Source organism: Ceratotherium simum, chromosome 22, assembly GCF_057802395.1.
Source record: "Ceratotherium simum simum isolate JZ-2026a chromosome 22, ASM5780239v1, whole genome shotgun sequence".
Taxonomy (NCBI): domain Eukaryota; kingdom Metazoa; phylum Chordata; class Mammalia; order Perissodactyla; family Rhinocerotidae; genus Ceratotherium; species Ceratotherium simum.
The window spans coordinates 10,296,325-10,315,404 of NC_141921.1; the positions used below are offsets into that span (position 1 = coordinate 10,296,325).

Consider the following 19,080-nt stretch of genomic DNA (forward strand, 5'->3'; position numbering starts at 1 on the left):
CATCTCTGCATCCAGGCAAGAGCTGCCTCTTTGGCCTTATGTGGGCTCCTTGGAAAAACTTATCAGATGGATGTATTCGAGGTCTCCTTCTCCCTTCATCGGACAGCCCCTCTTCCAGGGACCCTAGTTCTGGATTTTTCCTCCTCCCTAGGTGTGACAGAGGAAGAACAAGGCCACGTTCCCTTCTGGAGTTGGCCATGTTTGTTTGCAGCCTTCCTCGCACTGACTCCCACATCTCAGCACTTGTCTTCTCGTAACCACATTCTCCGTCAGCCACTAGGAAGTGACCTCCATTTCTCCTCCCAGTGAAGCCCTGAGATGACATCAGCCCAGGAGGAAGGAGGGGACAAATTTCCCTCCAAATTCCTACCATAACAGCAAAATATTAATTGAACATTTAAGGTGTCATACACTAGGCTAGGAACAGGAGAATTATCAACAAAGCAGACATGGGTTTTGCGATCATGGAACTTGGTCTTCTAGTAGAAGAGACAGATATTTATCAAAAACCACATATACCCATGTAAAGTTGCCAACATGAGAGAACTATGAAGGGGCGCCAGGAAGTGCCGGGAGGATATATGATGGTGGGCACTGACTTGGTCACGAGGCCAGGGAAGGCTTTCTTGAGGAAGTGGTGGTTGAGCTGAGGGCTGAAGAATTAGTAGGAGTTACCTAGGGGCAATGAGGCAGGGGTCTGGGACAGCCTCTCAGGCAGAGGCTCTGCCACAGAGGCAGCATGGAGTGGCTCATGGGATTAGGAAATCCTGTTGCCCAACGGATAAATGAGAGCATGGGATATAATATGACTTGTTGTCTTATTGTTACTAAAATAGAGCAAGACTGAGTGAGATGTGGAGCAGGCATGTTTTATATCCTGACACTGAGCAGATCCTGATTAGTGTCTGTCACAGGGAGAGAGGCAGCCAGGCAGACAGGCAGATAGACAGGCCAGCTGGCCCATCGGAGGTGTGGGAGAGTGAGAATGGAAACAAAAAGAAAAGTCTCAGAGAAAATATATTCTACCCTAAAGATTGGATAAATATGTTAATCTCACAGGGAGTTTAAGCCAAGCTTCTTACCCATCCTGTGAGTGGGTACACTTCAGTTTTGTCTGACATGAAACCAGGATGTCCCCAAAAGAGTGTTAGATACAAGGAAGTGACAATAATTAGACATTACAATGGAGTTTCATTGTAAGGGTCATAGGAGTCACTTGGCACAACTGTGCAGCAAAATAAAATGAGGCAACACTACTACTAAGAAGAGTTCCATGGAAGGTCCTCTAGGGAGCACAGAGCTTCCTGGCTTCTAGCAGCCACATGCAGACTTCATACCCAGGATCAATGGTGACACCACCACCCAGATCCCCAAGACAAGAACCTGGTATGCTATCCTTCATGCCTTTCCTAGTTCAGCCACTTCTGCCAGCACCCCCACATTCAGCCCCCAAGTCATATCAATTTTACTTGAAAAATATTTCCATCCCTTCCTCTTTACTCAACTGCTAGTGTCCTAGCTCAGGCCTTTACCATCCTCCCTGGACCAGAACTGTCCTCCATGTCTCCAGGCCTGGTCCCTTCCAAACCATCCTCCCCCAGGGCCACAGGAGTGAACGGCCTGAAGCCAAATCTGACATTCTCTCTCCATCCCTTAAAACCCTGCCAGGTCTTCAATACCTGCAGCATAAAGTTCATGTTCATTACATCACACAAGGTGCTCATGACCTGTCTTTGTGTAGTTCTCTTGCTTCCTTCTTCAATTTGTAGAAGATATTCCAGCCACGCCAAATGTCCTAGAATCTTTGACAGGATCGCCATGCCTCAACACATTTGCACATGCCTCTGCCTTTGTTCAGAGGTGCCTTTCCCTGCCGTCACCACCCATTTCCCTGGCCAACTCCTACTTTTCCTTCAAGTCTTCCAGATTTCAACCTTATTCTACGTGTATTTGTTGTTTATTGACTATCTTTCCTACTGTGATGTGAGCTCCATGAGAAGAGAGACCTTGTTGTTTTAGGCACAGTTGTATCTCAGCATCTAGAAAAGCACCCAGTACATAGTAGATTCTCAATTGTTTGTTGACAAAATTGTTTAATGAAGACTCATCTCCAAAAAAAAAAGATCCCTCTACCCCCAGCTCAGGTGTTGCCTCCTCTAAAAAGTCTTCCAGGATCCCTCCAATGTTAAATCTTACACTCTGTGCCCCCACTTCCCTTACTTCCCTCTGCCACAAGAGTCATTGCCCTGGATTGCAAATTTACGTGGCTTCTCTAAGGGCTGCTCAAGGGCAGGGACTGACTTCTCATCTCCGAATCCACAGCAACTGACCCAGAGCTTTACATGGCAGATAATAAATATTAATAAATGAACGAATTCATTTTAAGAAAGTTAAAATAATAAAGAATTACAGCATATATATAAAAAAAAAAAGTAAGCCTTGAAGTGGGACAGACCTGAGTTTACGTCTTAACCTCCAATTGTTAACCGAGTGATGTTAGATAAGCGACATCTCTGAACCTCAGTTTTCTAACTTGTAACATGGAGATAATTAAATCTACCTTGCTTGTGCATAATAAATGAAACTAGCACAGTGCCTGGAAGGTAGTCAGTGATCATAAACATTAATTCCATCCCTTGAGTTTCAAGTTCAAGGCAACAGTTAAAAAGAAAATAGCTCAAGGGCAGGAAAGAAAGTCATGAAGTGTTAAAGCCAGGAGGACCCTAAAGATTGGAATTTAAGCCCACATCATGCCCTCCCTAGGGATGGGATCATGTCTGTTTTGCCTGAGATGGAACAAGAATATCCCAAAATGAAGCTTAAATGCAAGGAGGTGGCCGAGAATGAGGTATTATAATGGAGTTTCACTATAGTAATGGCCATCCCTTGGTGACACTGAAGTAAGCCCAATTCCTCCTAATTATACAAATGGGGAAATTGGAGCCCAGGATGGGGTCAGTGACCTGCCTCAGGTCATACGGCAATTTGGGGAAAGCTGACGCCCAAATAAGGGTCTCTTGACTCACAGGATGTTGCTCATCCCATTAATCCATGTGAGCGCTGCAGGTCCAGGCCTCATAGGGAGTGAAGACACGAGGAACAGGGGAGTGGGCTTCTTTTAAAGATCAGGGACCCCATATCCTGCCCCTTCAGCAAACCCTTAGCGGGCCTCTTTAATTCTGAGCTAGTTTCAATTATTACTTTGCTTTCCAGCCAAAAAGACTGACCCCCAACTCTCAGCCACGGAATGGTCCAGACCCCAGCTGAGCTTTGCAGCCACCTCCTTGGGACCATCTTGGCTGAGCTGTTCTTTTGACCCCTCAGTGGACTGGGGTCGCCGACTCCTTGAGGCTCTCTAAGTTAACGCGGGTACACTTGGGATAGAGTCTACATACTGTTCACTCCATTCCAGGTCTAGCTTGATTTCACTGCCCACACTGCCAGATTCTCACTACTCCTGAAGAGTCAGGACATAAAAAGCGAATGAGTCAGGAAACGAGAGGAAGGAATATTACCTGGAAGGTGATGATAAACTCAAGTGTCTCCATCCACAGATCTAGAGCAGAGATTCCTAACATTTTGGAGGATGCAGATTTCTTTGAAAATTATAGAAAATTATGACTATTCTCCCCAGAAAAATTCACATGTACACATAAAATTTTGCCTGTAATATCAGAGGGTTCAGAAACGCCCTAATGGCCCCAGGTAGGAACCTGATCCAGAGGCTTACAAAACTTTAGAGCCAAAAGATTTCAAAACATCAGCTAGTCACCCCTCCCCCAGCTTTACAGATTGGAAAATTGACACCCGCAGGAGACTTGCCCCACACAAGGCCACGCAGCCACCCAGAACCCGAGCTGAGGCCAGACGCCAGGACCCACTGGAGCTCCTCCACTTGCTACACCTCCTTCCCTTTCCGCTCCCCACCTGATCCAAGATGCTGCTATACAAATAGTTATGTTGGTCTTTTTGTCTTGTTTTCATTGTGCATCAGTTGAAGCTTCTGAAAGTATCTATGAGCATCTCTCAGAGAAGCAGAGCCTCTTCTGTGGCCAAGGCACATCCAAGTCCTTTGCTGAGCGGGCCCCAGCCAGGCAGGCACAGCAGATGCTGAGAGCTGACTTCCAGGGCCGTGGTTGACCATCAGTGGGGAAAGGGAGGCCCTGCGGGGAAATCGCTGGTGCCTGGAGTGGAAGAGGAGGGGAAGTGAGGGAGCCACAAAGCAAGCCATTGTGTGGGGGCTGGAGGGAGAGACTAAGTTGCCTCTCGAGTGAGAAGTGAGTCTGAGATAGACAGATGGGCTATGCCTACCTAACTAGTCCAGGGCAAGTAGGGAAGGGAGAGCCATCCCGAAGGCTGCGGTGTGCTGGAGATGAGGGAGGCCACTCTTCCTGCCAAAGTGCTGGGGAGAGGGGTTAGACGGCCATCCTATGAGGTTAAGGCAGCCCGTGAGGGCAGGTTCCTTTCTCTTTCCCCTATCCCCAAGGATCCATTCAGGGATTACTTTTTCCAGGTAGGGAAGCTGAGGCCCCTCCCAGTCAAGCTCTGGCCCACCTCGCAAGCTCCTGCGCACACCCCTCTCTCCCGCTTCACCTGCTGCCCCTCCATCAGATACTGCGCCTCCTCTCGGCCACTTGTCCTCGCCCAGGGTGAATTCCCCTCCCTCCCCAGGGAATGTGTAACAATGTCTGAAGACATTTTTGGTTGTCACACGGGGTGGGGAGTTCTGCTGGCACCTGGTGGGAGAGGCCAGGGATGCTGCTAAACATCCTACAACGCACAGGACAGCTCCCTACAACAGAGAATCATCCAGCCCAAAATGTCAATAGTGCCTGGACCATAAGCAGCTCGAGGGCAGGACCATCCCTGTTTTCTTCACTCTATTTACCCAGTGTGTACATACTCTGTAAACCCATTACATGGCCCAACACACAGGAGGTGCTTGATAAGTGTCTGTTGAAGGAATAAATGAGTAACAAATAATGAATGAATGACAACAAACTGCTAATGTGGTCTAAAGTGCAAAAATCCCCCAAGGGCATCCTATCCAGAATCAGGCACGTTATAACCCAAGGTCAGATCTCCATCTGTCCTAGCCCAACCAGCCTCTAGCCTGATTTCTCTTCCAAATACCCCATCAGAGCGGTAGGCACCATCCTCATGCCTGAGAAGGCTGGCACTCACCTGTGAGGCAGGAAAGGCTACCCCCTGCTCCAGGGAGACACTTCTCCTAGGGAGGAGCAGAGAGAGAGTAGGAATTAGAACTAGAGATCATCTAGTTCAACCTCCAGCCACTTTTACAGGAGAGGAAACTGAGGCACACAGCATGGAAGGGACCTGCAAGGTCTTATCCCTGAACAGCCAGAAAACACAGAATTTTAAAAAGAATTTCTTCATCTCTCCCTCCCTCTGTCTCTCTGTCCCTTTTCTCCCTCCCTCCCTATCTTGTTTTTGGTGTGTTTGTTTGCTCCCTGCCTCTGTTAATAGGCCCAACATGAGCCTAAATGGCTCTGGAAACAAGTCTGAACATGACACACCTTTGTCCTTGAAGAGCTCATGCTTTGTTGGAAATGACAGGTTCATAAATAATAGTGATAATAAAAAGAGCCACTACATGTCAGTATTGTGCTGGGTGCTTTGGATACATGATTTCTGATCAGCACAATAATCCTGTGAAGTAGATAGCATTAGCCATTTCAGAGATGAGAACACTGAGGCTCAGAGAAGGTAAGTAGCTTACCCAAAGTCACACAGCTAAACGTGTGGGAGCCAAGATTAAAACATATGCTTTTCAGACTCTAAACCTCACATTCTACATAGATGCACAACATGATACGGGGTCAGGGGACAAGGCTTACACTAGCTTATGAAAGGCCACGGATGCCAATCGTTGCAGGGTTCTAAGTCAGGAAGTGACTCTCACTCTCAGCAAAAATCGGGAGAAACTGAAGGCAAGAAAACCAATTAGGAGGCTGAAGCGATAGTTCAGATAAGACATAAGGGTCTGGACTAAAGGAATCGTAGTGGGAGAAGAGGACGGGGCAGGTTTACATTACGTTTAAGAGGTCACAGAAGCAGCACATGTTCCAGTCCAGGTATTTCTCGCCCTTGAGAGGCAGCAAATAATGCAGAGAAAGAGGACTCTGGAGTTAGACATATCTGGGTCCAAATCCCGGTAAATCCACTTGCTGCTTGTGGGGGGGGTACTGGGCGTCTCCCAGAGATACTGAGGGTCATGTGGGTGGTGCGGGTTGAGTGCCCAGCAGGGTGTCCAGCACGGAGCCAGAACTCCACTGCTGACGCTCCCCCAGCATCTTCGTCCTCAGCGCTCAGCTCAGCAGATAAACCCTGGGAGCACGCAGTAGGCTGCATAATGGCCCCAAAGATATCCAGATCCTAATCCCTGAAACCTATAAGTGTTACCTTATATGGAGACAAGGTCCTTGCAGATGTTATTGTTAAGGATCTTGTGGTAGGAGATTGTCCTGGATTATCTGGGTGGGCCTTTAAGGCAATCACATGTATCCTTGTAAGAGGAAGGCCCAGGGAGATTTGACACACACAGCACAGGAGGAGGCCATGTGACCACAGAGGCAGAGACTGGAGTGACCTGGTTACAAGCCAAGGAATACAGGCAGCACCAGGAGCTGGAAGAGGCCGGAAACGGTTTCTCCTCTCAAGAGGCTCCAGAGGGAGGGGAGCCTCCAGAACTATGAGAGAAGAAATTTCTGTTGTTTTAAGCCACCAGGTTTGTGTTAATTTGTTACAGTGGCACAGGAACTAATATAGGGCCTCACAGTTATCCTCAACTTGAAGTGATCTTGAATGACTGGACACCCTCCCCACCTTTTGTACGTGTGCCCTCATCTCCAGCCTCCTCCTTAAAGTGAGCCTCTCAGACGACACCTACCGGTTTAAGTTGCATTTCACATATCGAAGAGGCCTCCATTCTTGTCACTGTCTCTCCCTTCCTTCTCTCTGTGCTTCTCTGCCTCCCCAGCTGTTTCTGTCTCTGTTCCCTTCTTGTTGCATCTCATTTACTGTCTCCCTTCTGCCTGTGTTTCTCTGCTCTTTTCCTTCCGTCTCTTTCTGTCTCACCCTCTGCCTGTCTTCTCTCCTTCCCTCTCTCTCCCTCGTTGTCTACATTTGTATCTCTCTCTCTCTCAGTTTGATTCTCTCTCTTTGTCCTTCTCTCCCTACTTTTCTGTCTCTCTGCCCCTCTCTCCACTTCTCTCCAGGTTTCAAGTTTGCGTCTCTCAGCCCCTCTGACGATCTTTCTCTCCTTATCTTTCTGCTCCATCCTGATCGGCTTCTCTTTGTCTCCTGCTGTCTGTTTGCATCTCTTCCGCTTTTGGCCTCTGCCTCTGCCTCTTCCCCTCGCAGTTGTGTCTCTGTGTCTCCCTCTCATTCTCAGGCCTCCTCACCTTGGGGATGCCTCAGGACCTGTCTGCAATTCCATCAGCAGCCTCCACACTGCACTTCAGAGAAGGATTCGTCTGTTTAGTCATGCACCTGTCCGCCACTGAGGGAGGATGGGTGAGGGAGGCAGAGACAAAAGATATTTCACTGTCGCATTGTTCTTCTGGCTTTACCTAGAGGCTCCTAGACAGGTGCCTCTTAATGTTCCCGCAGTGCTGTCAGCCTCGCCAAAGAGAAATCACTTTTCTTTGGCCTGCCCCTCTGCAGAATTAATCTTTCCCCGTTAATGATGATCATCTGTTGCCCACAGGGGTAGGAGTGTGAGCAGACAAAGAATTTTAGGTGGGGGCTTCCAACCATGGAATAGGTAGGAATTACATTTTCTTATTTGTAGGCAGGATGATGGCAAGGAAAGACCTTCATGAGAACAGGGATTGTATTTGTTTTTCTCTTCACTGTATCCCAGCTCTTAGAACAGTGTCTGGCATGTAGAAGGCACTTTATAAATATATGAATGAATGAGTGAATGAATGAATGAATGAGTAAATAAATGAATGAATGAATGAATGGGCTTCAATCCTCCTTGTGCCAATACTTGATGTGCCTCATTGGATGAGTCACTTCCAATTTCTCATCTGCAAAACGGAGATAGTAGTGAGACCTGCCTGCAGCACACAACTGTGGGGAGAAAGGAAGGGAAATATGGTGCCTGATGGGTGGGACCAGACCTCAGGTCCCTTAGGGGCAGGGCAGGCCAGGTGAGCTCACTGTTGGCTCTGGAAGAGCTGCAGGGAATGACAAGTGTGGAAATGGCTCCAGAGATGAGGGCCTATGAGGGAAGGAGCAGGATGGGGAAGGGAGGCCACAGGCCAGGCAGGAGGATGTTTGTGAGACGCATCCTCTCCGGACTGCTCTGGGAGGTGGGGAGGACCTTCAACCAGGAAACAACCATGTGCCAAGTAGCAGGCGTTCCTGCCTCCCACCAGGGAGGACTGGGCCCCGAGGCTGTCTATTATCCCCAGTAGTGGGATGGCGCTGGACTTAGCGAGAGCCCAATTATGAAAATGACTGGTCAGGGCTTGTGTTTCAGATGAGGATCAACCCATCCTCGGTTCCAGCCGGCTCCTTCACCTCCTCCAAGCCCACTGAAGGCCCACCTTTCCAATAAGGCCTCCTCTGACCACTCTACTTAACGCTGCGACATGCTCCCTGCCCCCTGCCCCCAGCACTCCCCTTACCCTGCTCTTTATCTTTACTTTATATCACTTAGCACTTTCTGGCATTCTCAATAATTTATGAATGTATTCAACTGGCAATTTGTCTCCCATAGCAAGGAGGTAAGCTCCATGTAGATGGGGATCTGTGTCAGTTTTGTTCGCTGTGTATCTCATGTGCCTGAAATAACTTGGCACATAGTAGGTGCTCAATGAATATTTGTTGACTGATAGAATGGAGATTGGATATTTCATAAGCTTATGTACTGAGGCCTTTGCTTGACCATACCATGTTAATGATGGAAAGGACTTGAGAGACTATATGTTCTACCCACAGAGAAGTTAGGCCCAGAGAAGGGGAAGGGCCAAGGTCATGTGGCTAGTTACTGATTGAAACCAGGTTGGGCTCTTGATTCCCGCTATGTGCTCCTTCAATGCACCAGATCTGAGGTCCTGAGACAGGAGAACAGAGGGCTCTGCAGTCACTGCCACTCACCTGAAGAGCTGGGGACACCCTGAGAAGGGGCGTTCTCTGAGCGCAGGGAGCCCTAGGTGGAGAGCTGAGCAGAGTGGAGCACAGGGCCAGACAATTGGCGAGTATCTGTGGCACACACACATTTTCATCGAGCACCTACTGTGTATACCAGACACTGATCTAGGCACTGGTGACACAGCGGAAGACAAAACAGACAAAATCCCTGCCCTCCAGAGTTCCTGGGGCTCACCTTCTAGAGAAATCAAGATAAGAAAACTAATGGAGAAAATGAGCGTGTTATGAGCCAAACTATTTCCATTGTCTGATTTTTTCCTGTTTCTGATTCAAGACCTGGACGCTTAACATCTCATAGTCACCTTAAACTCCAACTGAACTCCTGCTGTCTCCCCTGACCCTGCCCCACCACCCCCTGTCCTCCACACTCCAGATCACGGCGCCCCGTCCACCAAGCTGCTAACGCGAAATACACAGGGGTCATCCTTCATGCCTTCCTCTCCCAGGCCCCGCATCCAGCCTGTCAGCAGGTCCTGCCAGTTCTTCCCCCAAACGCATCTTCCTGTCTGTACTGTCTCTGTCCTGGTCCAGGCCCCCTCACCTTTCTCCTGGACCGTTGCAGTGGTCTCTTGGCTGACCCACCTGCTTCCACTCTTGCTTTCTTATTTTTAGCACAGCAGTGACCTTTTAAAAATATAGATCAGCCCATCTCATTTTCCTGCTTAAATTTCCTCCGCAGCTTCCCACTCACTCAGACGATCCCCACTCCTCAGGCGGCCCCGAGTGAGGCTGCACGAGACCTAGCCCTGCCTGACTCTCCTCGCCAGCCCTCCTGAAGTCCCTCTGTCCCACACAAGGACCCTTCCCTCACGCCGCCCTGCCTTCACAGATGCTGCCGTACCCGCTGTCCACTCTCAGTTTACACGGCGGCCCCCACCCCGAGAGGCCTGTCCAAAGCAGCACCTCCCTGCCCTCAGCTCCATTTTCTTCGGAGCACCATTACAGCCACAATAGTGTATTTGTTTGGGTTTTTTATTACTTTGTTAAGTCTCTGCTTCTAGACTTAAGAACCATTGTCTTGAGTTTTGTTTTGTTTTATTTTTTTGGTTCTTTTTTTACCACAGTATAACCTGAGCCTTCCAGAGAGCCTGAACATAGTAGATGATCAATAAATAAATACGGGGTGCACGAACGATAGACACAACCACAGATATTCACTGGTGTTTATTGCCTACAGAATGGAGGTTTAGATTCCTGAATTTGGCATTCAAAGCCTTCACTGATGCGTCTCCAGCCGACTACCGCAGCCTCACCTTCCACTCTGCGCTTCAGCTCCCGGGGTCCCGGGCCCTTCTCTGTCTCATTTCCAGCCCAGGGTCATGTGCCGGCCACACTCTGTGTTTCTACTGGTGCTCATCTTTCTTCCTCCCCCTTTCCTGAGTTGTTTTTGTCCTTCAAATCTTTGTCACACGCCCACTTCCATGAAGCCTTTCACAATTCCTCCCTTTGGAATTAGATCTCCTTCTACACGTCCACAGAATTTAGTGTGTGAATTTATGACCGCACTCAGGAGAGCAGGAAACACAGGCACAGTGTCAAAAGGCACTCAGGCTCATATGCTCCCTCTGTCACTTGCAAGCCAGGAGACTTGAGGCTAATCATACAAACTCTCCTTTTCCAGTGTCCTCTTCTGTAAAATCTGTGCCGATCCTGCAGCGTCGTGGTGGGGATGGACAGTAACCACACGGCACAGCGCACGGGGTAAGCTCTGAAAAAACAGTAGTCGCTTCTCTGAAGGTGACAGTGCACCAGCCTGCCTGGTAGTGTGGCTAACTGGGACGTGTTAGTTTCCTCCTCTACACTGTCAACTGTCTCTGTCGAATTCTTCTTTGTCTAACCCCAATCCCTGTCTCTCTTCGTAGCAGCATACACACAGGAGAAGCCCAACACGTTTGAAGGAATGAATGAGAATGAACGGTAAATGTCCAAACCCTCATCACCTGTTCAAGGTCTCAGGAAGTAAGAGGCTGGAGCTACTGACACCCAGTCTTTGGTTTAAAGCAGCTCTGAGCAGAAGTCACCGAATCAGTCTGAGCTTCAGAAAATCCCAGCCAAACTCGCCTGCTTTACCAACTCAAGGGTCCTGATGGCACCCGCCCTCTGTTTCTGCCGTCTGCAAGAAACAGGCCAGGGAGCCACATAAGAAGAGGAAGATGTCATTCTCAGCTTACAGACCATCCTGAGATTTTTGTTGGCAGTGAAGAGTTGGGAGTTTTCACCCCAAGTTTTTTCTTTCTTAATTCTGCAATATATTGGAAAGGGTTCCAGCCAAGAGAGTTATTGCCTTCTTCTGGCCTGGATCTTAAATCTTTGTTCAAAGACAGCTTGTTTTAATTGAAAATGTTCAATCCATCTCTCCCCTCCTCTCCCCCACGTCCCATTTCTTAACTCAAGCAGGGTCGTGGCAGTAAATAATCTGGAGTGAGGCTCTCAGGGTTGGAGACACATGGAATATGACTGGAAAGGGAGAGGGAAAGAGCGTTGTCCCCGACAGCTGCCACCCTTGGAGCCCTGTCTTTTAACCATAGCTTGTCTCAAATAATCAACACCTCACAGTGGGCCATTTCACTGGAACAGCCCAACTCCTTTCCCTTCAGAGCTCAAGAGGATTGACAGCAAGGATAGCTTCTAGAGCTGCTTCAAGTCTGCCTGGCCCTGCGGGTGGGGAAGAAGGGTTCAGGCTTCCCTCTCCCCGACTCATTCACTTCCTCAGTCAGCACCAGAGGTTAGTCACACACTTCATCACAACAACCCTGTGAGGTGGGCATTATTATTCACATGTTACATGTGAGGAAACCAAGGCTCAGGGAGATGGAATCGCTTCTGCAAGGTCCCACAGTGTTCTAGTTCTCTTCTGCTGGGGAACAAATCTCCCCCAAACTTAGTGTTTGAAACAGTGGTTATTCTCGCATGGTTCCTGTGGGTCAGAAATTTGGGAAGAGCCCAGAGGGGGTGGGTCTAGCTTGGAGCCTTTGTGCAGATGCCGTCAGACAGTGGCTGGCACTGGAGGAGCTGTGGCTGGCCCGGAATCTTTCTGTCGTAGTCTCCCCACATAGTCTCAGGGCCTCTCCCCGCAGCCCCTCCTGGGCTGGCTTGGGCTTCCTCACAGCACGGTGGCCTCAGGGCCGTCAGACTGCCTGCCTGGAGGCCCAGGATTCCCGCCGGGGCGTTCCAGCCAGCACGGTGCAAGTTACATCAGCAGAAGCCCTTCGGGTCACTGCTGCCACTTCTGCCATTCTTTTGGTTACAAGTGAGTCACAAGCCCACCCAGATTCAAGGAGAGGGGACATAGACCACACCTTGCAGTGGAAGGAGTGTCAAGGTCATATCACAGAATAAGACGTGCGATGGGAGATTTTGTTGCAGACATCTTTGGAAAATATAACCTGCCACACACAGCATGCGGCAGAGGCAGGATCTGGATTAGATAGATCTGACTCCAGAACTTCGGCTGCCGCTTTTCAGCCAGGTTCACAGGGACCTCTCTTTCCTCTGCGCCCTGCAGCCCTTACTGTCGGCACACACACTCTGCCTTGGTCTCCCCGAGCCCAACAGAGCCTGGCCGGGTTAAAGCAGTGAGCCTGCCTCCAGAGTCTGCCGTCAGAGAGGCCATGCCAGGGCCAGCTTGTGAACTCTTTAAGGAAGGCGACAGAGAAGGTCGGCCACATCCGAGGAAGAAAGCAGGTGGCAGCCCCAGAGCACAATGCACCTGCCGCGCATCTCACGGTCGTAAACAACTTGTCTGGTGTTTTTCCTCCTCCCGCCAGGCACTGGCTGGGTATGACTCAGCGCTTGATGGAGAAGGTGCCTTCAAGCTGGGGAACAGCCCCGGGTGGGGAAGCTCAGGGTTCTGGAGTCAGACATTCCTGAATCGAGTCCTGATTCTGCTGTTGCCAGTTATGTGGCCTTGAACAAGTTCCTTAACCTCTCAGAGCAAAAGAGAGAAAAATGCCTTCCTCCTGGGGTCATTTAAAATGCACACTTAAAGCAAAGCACCAGAGCGGTGCCAGGTGCATGGTCCTGGGCCATGTGCAGCCCCGGCCTGGGGACTTCTTGAAGAAGGTGGTGAGAACTCACTTGACTGATCCACAGATGCCAGTCCAGCTCTGTGACCCTGGATGTCATGGGGGCTGAGACTCATCCAGTGATGACAACTAAACTGAGGTGTCTGGAGGCTGAGAAGGCATCGGTGCTGTAAGGCATGTGGAGGGAGGGAGAGTGGTCTGGGAAGATGGGGTGGTGTGGCCAGAGGCCTGGAGGAGGGAGTTCAGTATCCTGGAGTGTGAAGGGCAGCGGGTAGAAGGCGAGGAAGCAAGCACAAAGCCGGGAAAATAATCAGGGACCAACTATGAAAGATCTTGTAAATCGGGTTCCAAATTTGAACTTTAAAGGCAACTGGGAGCCACTGAAGGATTTGACTCAGTTGGGTGATGTGGTCAGATCTGCGTTTTAGAACAAGCCCCTGGCTGCGTTGCAGAAAATGGAGTAGAGGCAGGGAATCCCGTGGCAGGAGGCCCATTAGGACAGGATGATGGTAATCCAGGGGAAAGAGGGTGCCCGCCTTTTCTAGGGGGACAGCAGGGGACTGGGGAGAAGTGGACAAACTCAAGAGATAGGAGGTCCCGTGGATAAGACTTGTTGACAGTTTGGATGTTCAAAGCTGAGGGATGTGAGATAAGAGATAAGTGCTTTGAATGAGGTCAGTTCAGAAGCCATGGAAGTATGGGGAAGGGCACTAATCACAGCCCTGGGGAGAAGAATTTTGTGGAAGGCCTTACTAAAGAGATATCACCTAATTGGAGAATTGATGGGTAAAAATTAGCCAAGGGAAAGGGAGGAGGCACTTCAGGCAAAGGAAATAGCTCACGTGACGGCCCAGAGATGTGAGATATGATACACAGAGCAGGTACTCTGTGTTGTTGAACAGATTTCTTACTAAAGTGTTAACCGTCAATATGAAATTGTCCCTTTCCCCTTCCCTGGGGTGTTTGTACCTTACCCTAAGGATTCATCATTGGTAATTTTCAAGGTGGAATGGGGACACTGTTTTACCATTGTCCCCGAGGTTACCAAAGTAGGTGGCTGATCCCCGAGAGTCAAGCGGGCCCTGGTCTATATACAACAAAGGGTGTCTTGCCCTTGGGTCTTGCTTACCTGCCTCCACCCTGAGCCACCTGAAGCGAGAACAATGGAAGACCAGTGATTCCCAAAGGGACACAGTATATTCTGAAAGGCATGACGCAGGCTTTGGGGTAAGACTTCCTAGACCTACATCCTGGCTCCTCTCCTTCCCAGTTCTGTGACTTTGGGCAAATTATTTAACTCCCCTGCACCTCAGTTCCCTCGTCTGTAAAATGAGGAAAATAGTAGTATGTAGCATTTAAGGTTTTGTGAAAATCAAAAAAGAGACGCTACGTACAAAAAGCTTAGAACAGTGAGTGATGTCACTGTTTTTACTACTGTTATTATTTTTATTACCAGTCCTCTTTCTACTCTATCTCAGTCTCTTTTCAAAGTTGCTCCTTAACGCACACACTGCAGATATGAAGCTGGGGCGGAACGTGGCGAGAACGTTTTTGGACTATTATCGGCTGAACCCCTTGGTGGAGAAAGTGGCGATTCCCATGCCGAGGCTGCGGTAAGTGGCAGAGCCGAGCAGCATGGGCTTGAGTCCTGCTTAACTGGCTTTGTCTTCAGGGGCAATGTCCCCTAGCCTCTCTCTGGCCTCAGTTTCCCTTCTGTGGCACAGGAAAGACAATCCCAGCCCTGCCACAGAGAGTATATAGGGCAGAAGAGCTTAACAGCCTATCTCCTGAGTACAGAGCATCGTTACGAGGTCAGACAGCGAGGTGGGCACACGTCTGGGTCTGACATGGGAGTCCGCAGGGATGGGAGTTGCTGGGGAGTCCAGTCTTTGTTCTAAGTTCGTCTAGGTGTTTCCATATACTGGTTCATCTGGTAGCTCATCCTCTAGGATTCCTGTATCGTCTGGGCTCATAAGGTTTCTTTTTTTTTTTTTTTTTTGGTGAGGAAGATCAGCCCTGAGCTGACATCCATGTTAATTCTCCTCTTTTTGCTGAGGAAGACCGGCTCTGAGCTAACATCTATTGCCAATCCTCCTCCTTTTTTTTTTGTTCCCCCAAAGCCCCAGTACATAGTTGTATGTCATAGTTGCACATCCTTCTAGTTGCTGTATGTGGGACGCGGACTCAGCATGGCCGGACAAGCGGTGCATCCGTGCGCGCCCAGGATCCGAACCCCAGGCCGCCAGCAGCGGAGCGCGAGCACTTAACTGCTAAGCCACGGGGCCAGCCCAGGGCTCATAAGGTTTCTGATCCTTCCATTTCCTCCTCTGTAAAGTGGGGCAGTGGTGCTCACTTAGAAGATTATTATGAGATGTGTGTTAAAGCCCCTTGCACAGGGCCAGGGATACCTATGACCTCTTAGTACATGACAGTTCCCTTCTTTCAAGACTCGAAGGGTCAAGGCTGAGGAGGACACACTCCTGAGAAGTTTCACCTCAGATCCTCTGCTGGGGCCAGTGAGGAGAGAGGTCAGGAGATGAGGATCCTTCCTGAGGGCTGGGCCAGAGCCCAAAGCGCTGCGTGTTCCCATGCCTGCTGGCAGTGAGCCCAGTGAGCATTTGGGCAGTGGCATCCAAGGCATCTGGAAGGTGCTGGCCCTGTCCTACCTCTTAGCCTCAGGTCCTCCTCCCCTAGTGGTCCAGCCTCCTTGAAGGACATGACAATGTCCATCTTACTGCTCCTGCCAGACCAGTCTTCCCACTGACATTGCCTGTGCCCATGTGTTTTGCTGCCTCAGGGCCTTTGCACTGATGCCCCTTCCTCCCTACCCTGTTATTAACAAAAACAATATTAATCATTGTTATTTATTGAGCAAAGTACTTTTTGTACATAATTTTATTTATTCCTCATAGATATTATATTCCCCATGTTAACATGAGGAAAAAGAGGCTCAGAAATGTGAAGAGAATTGCCTGAGGTCAAAAAGATTTTGGCAGAGGCGGGATTTGATCCCAGACTTTTATGATTCCAAAGCTGGACTGAAGTCCAGCCAAGCTCCACCTCCAGCAGGGAGTGTTTCTCAGCAGCAGTGTGGGTTCAAAGTCTGTCTCTGGCTCATGCTAGCTGTGGGATCTTAGCAAGTTCCTTGGCCTTTTGAAACCTTTCTCTCCCTAGCTATAAAGTGCGGATCATAGCAACAACCTCTAAAAATGGTTTTATTTAAAGATTAGAGACAAGCTTGGTACAGTGCCTGGCAGCCAGCAGGTGCTCAATAAATGTTTCCATCGTCTCTGGTTGCTGAATTGCAGTCCCAGATTTCCGACCAGCTCATCATGGTCTCGGGCAAGTCCCTGTACTTCTCTGGTTGGGCTGGATGATCTGTCAGGGCTCATGTCCCGCCATGTTCTACCATGTCCCATGTCCCACTATGCCTTGAGTCCCATCTCTGAGCCCCAGCACCAGGTAGAGTCTGCAGGACAATGTGCTCTGACTCATTCCCTGTCTCAGATTGTTCACCAATCCTCTGGGGTCACATGCCCCCCAATCCTGGTGGATTAGCAGCTCCTTCAGGGGGATCACATCTGTTTCTTCTCTGGGCTCCCACAGTGCAGCCTAGCCTGTACTCAGCAAGCATGCATTTAGACATTCCTTCATTCACTTAGGAAGAACAGCACTTTATGGCAGGCCCCGGGGAGAGGGGGGAGCTGGAATGAGTAAATGATCAGGGCATGACCCTGCCTTTGAGGAGCTCACCTCTGGAGGAAACTGCTCAGTACATTCTTAGAAGTCATTCTTGATTGGTTAAAGTGATTAAAAATTTAAAGCTTCATAAAACTCAAAAGAATTCTTAGAATCTCATTTCAAGTCAATCTGGGGATTGTCTCTTTCAGGTCCTCTGTTGACCTGAATAAAATTATCTGGATCCTTTACCACTTCTTTCTGCTTGTTGCATTGTCTTAGACCATGAGATGGTGCTGACATGCGGGGACCTCATGATGCACATGAGGAAGTCGAGGCCCAGGGAGAGGCAGGACTAGTGCCCAGGCCCCACGATCCCCAGCCGGGTGTTCCCAGCATCAGTTAGTGAGGACTTCCTCCAGATGGGGGGAGGCAGGGACCCTGAAACTGGGTCTCAAGCATGCAGGGGAATTCTCAGGGCCCTGATTTCAACTCCCCACGGCACCTCATTGCCCTGAGCTTTGGAGCTCTCTTGAGAAAAGAGCTGGAGGCCTCATTCCTCAGAGCTCCCAGCCTTGAGGACTTGAGGTGAATGAACCCACCTTTAAATTAAGAAAAATAAAATAAATCCCTCTCCATCCCCACACCTCTGTCTCATCAAACTGTGAATACCACTTAGCTCTCAACTGGTCAGCAGCTCCTGAAAAATGAATTCCCAGGAGGACACAAGGCTCTGACTTGGGATTTGAATACTTCCCCTTTTAGGTATTATTTTCCACTCAAGCATCAAATCACGTAAGTGAAAGAGCAGTTCTGGTTTTAGAGGGAAATTACATGTTTTGATGCAAAATTAATCTTTGTTTTCTCTCATCTCTATGGATAATTATAAGATGTCAGTTTCCACCCACCTGCTGGGAGGAGCCAGTTGGCATCCCTGGGTGCCAGGCCACCCTTCAGAGAGTGTCCCTGGGGAGGGCTGCAGTGTGGGCATTGGCGTTGATGGCCAAAGCTGAGGCCCCACACTTATCTGGACCACAGTGACACAGTCACAGGGCTAAAGCTCAAAATGCCCCATCAAAGTGGATAAAAATTAGACAGGAAAAATGAACAGGCTGGGTGAGCCTCTGTGAGGAGACAGAGCATGAGTGTGGAGGGCGGGCTGGCCTCTGAGGGTGAGGTGGGCTCAGGCTCAGTGACAGGCTGGGAGGGCTGGCTCCGTGTCGGGTTATGATGTGTGTCTGTTGAGGGTGGGGAATCATCAGCTACTCAACACACTAGAGCCCACCATGTGCCAGGCTCTGCACTGAGTGCTGGAGGAACACAGACAGCCCCTGCCCATCAGGAGCCCAAATTTATGGAGGAGAAAGGCATGTAGACATGCAAAGATAACAAACAATACCAAACGGTGTATAATAAGTGCTCAACTATAGATCAGATTATGCCCTCTCTCAAAAACCCTCTATGGCTCCCTGTTACTGTCACAATAATGTTCTAATTCCTCTTCTTGCTATTCAAAGCCCCGGCCTACATTTAAAATGTCATTTACAGCCTCCTAGCACACCCCTGCACCTTGTGAGCACCCTCTCCACCTCACCTGCTTTCTACCACTTCACACCCCATGCTTCAGTCTGAGTAAGTCAGCTATCTTCATGTCTCCATGTCTTTGTTCGTCCTTTCCCCTCTTCCTGGAATGTTCTCCTTTTTTGTCTCTAGATGATGAACTGCCACTTATCTTTCAAAGCCCTGTCCAAATATCACACCTCTGTTTTGTTGTCCCTGTTCTCCACCTGAGATAGAGCTACTACCTCTCTGTGGGATTCCTAACTGTGTTTGCACACACCTGTAGCATAGTATGTCCCGGGGTGTATTGTCATGGCATCTCTGCATGTCTGGCTTCTCCACTAGACAGGATGCTCCTTGAGGAACTATCTTAGTCACTCCTGTATCCTTCGTGCACGGTGCAGAGCATGCAGATTAAGTCCTAAATAAGCCCTGAATGTATGAATTATAAAATGGTAGAACTGAAGAAGCCCCTAAGAACCATCTACTTCAACCCCTTCATGTTATAGAAAAGAGAAGCAAGACCCAACCAGAAATTACTCTCCCACACCATCTGGCAAGGATTTGGAGACGAGCAGGAGTATTCCAGGAAGGCTTCAGAGTATTCCAGAGGACAAGTGGAATTCAAATGGGT

General features: G+C 49.3%; 1 protein-coding gene and 1 long non-coding RNA gene across 2 annotated transcripts in view; one reads left to right on the forward strand and one right to left on the reverse strand.

Moving 5' to 3' along the window:
• The window catches only part of AGBL4 (AGBL carboxypeptidase 4), a 1,245,941-nt gene that overhangs the window by 1,224,206 nt on the left and 2,655 nt on the right, over positions 1-19,080 (forward strand). Inside the window, exon 12 of the mRNA XM_087445980.1 lies at positions 14,725-14,821. Coding sequence (XP_087302106.1) covers positions 14,725-14,821 — 97 coding nt within the window. The remainder of the gene's footprint in view (positions 1-14,724; positions 14,822-19,080) is intronic.
• LOC147914049 (uncharacterized) overlaps positions 1-19,080 on the reverse strand; it is a 74,815-nt gene that overhangs the window by 10,933 nt on the left and 44,802 nt on the right. The gene's annotated exons all lie outside the window — the stretch shown is intronic.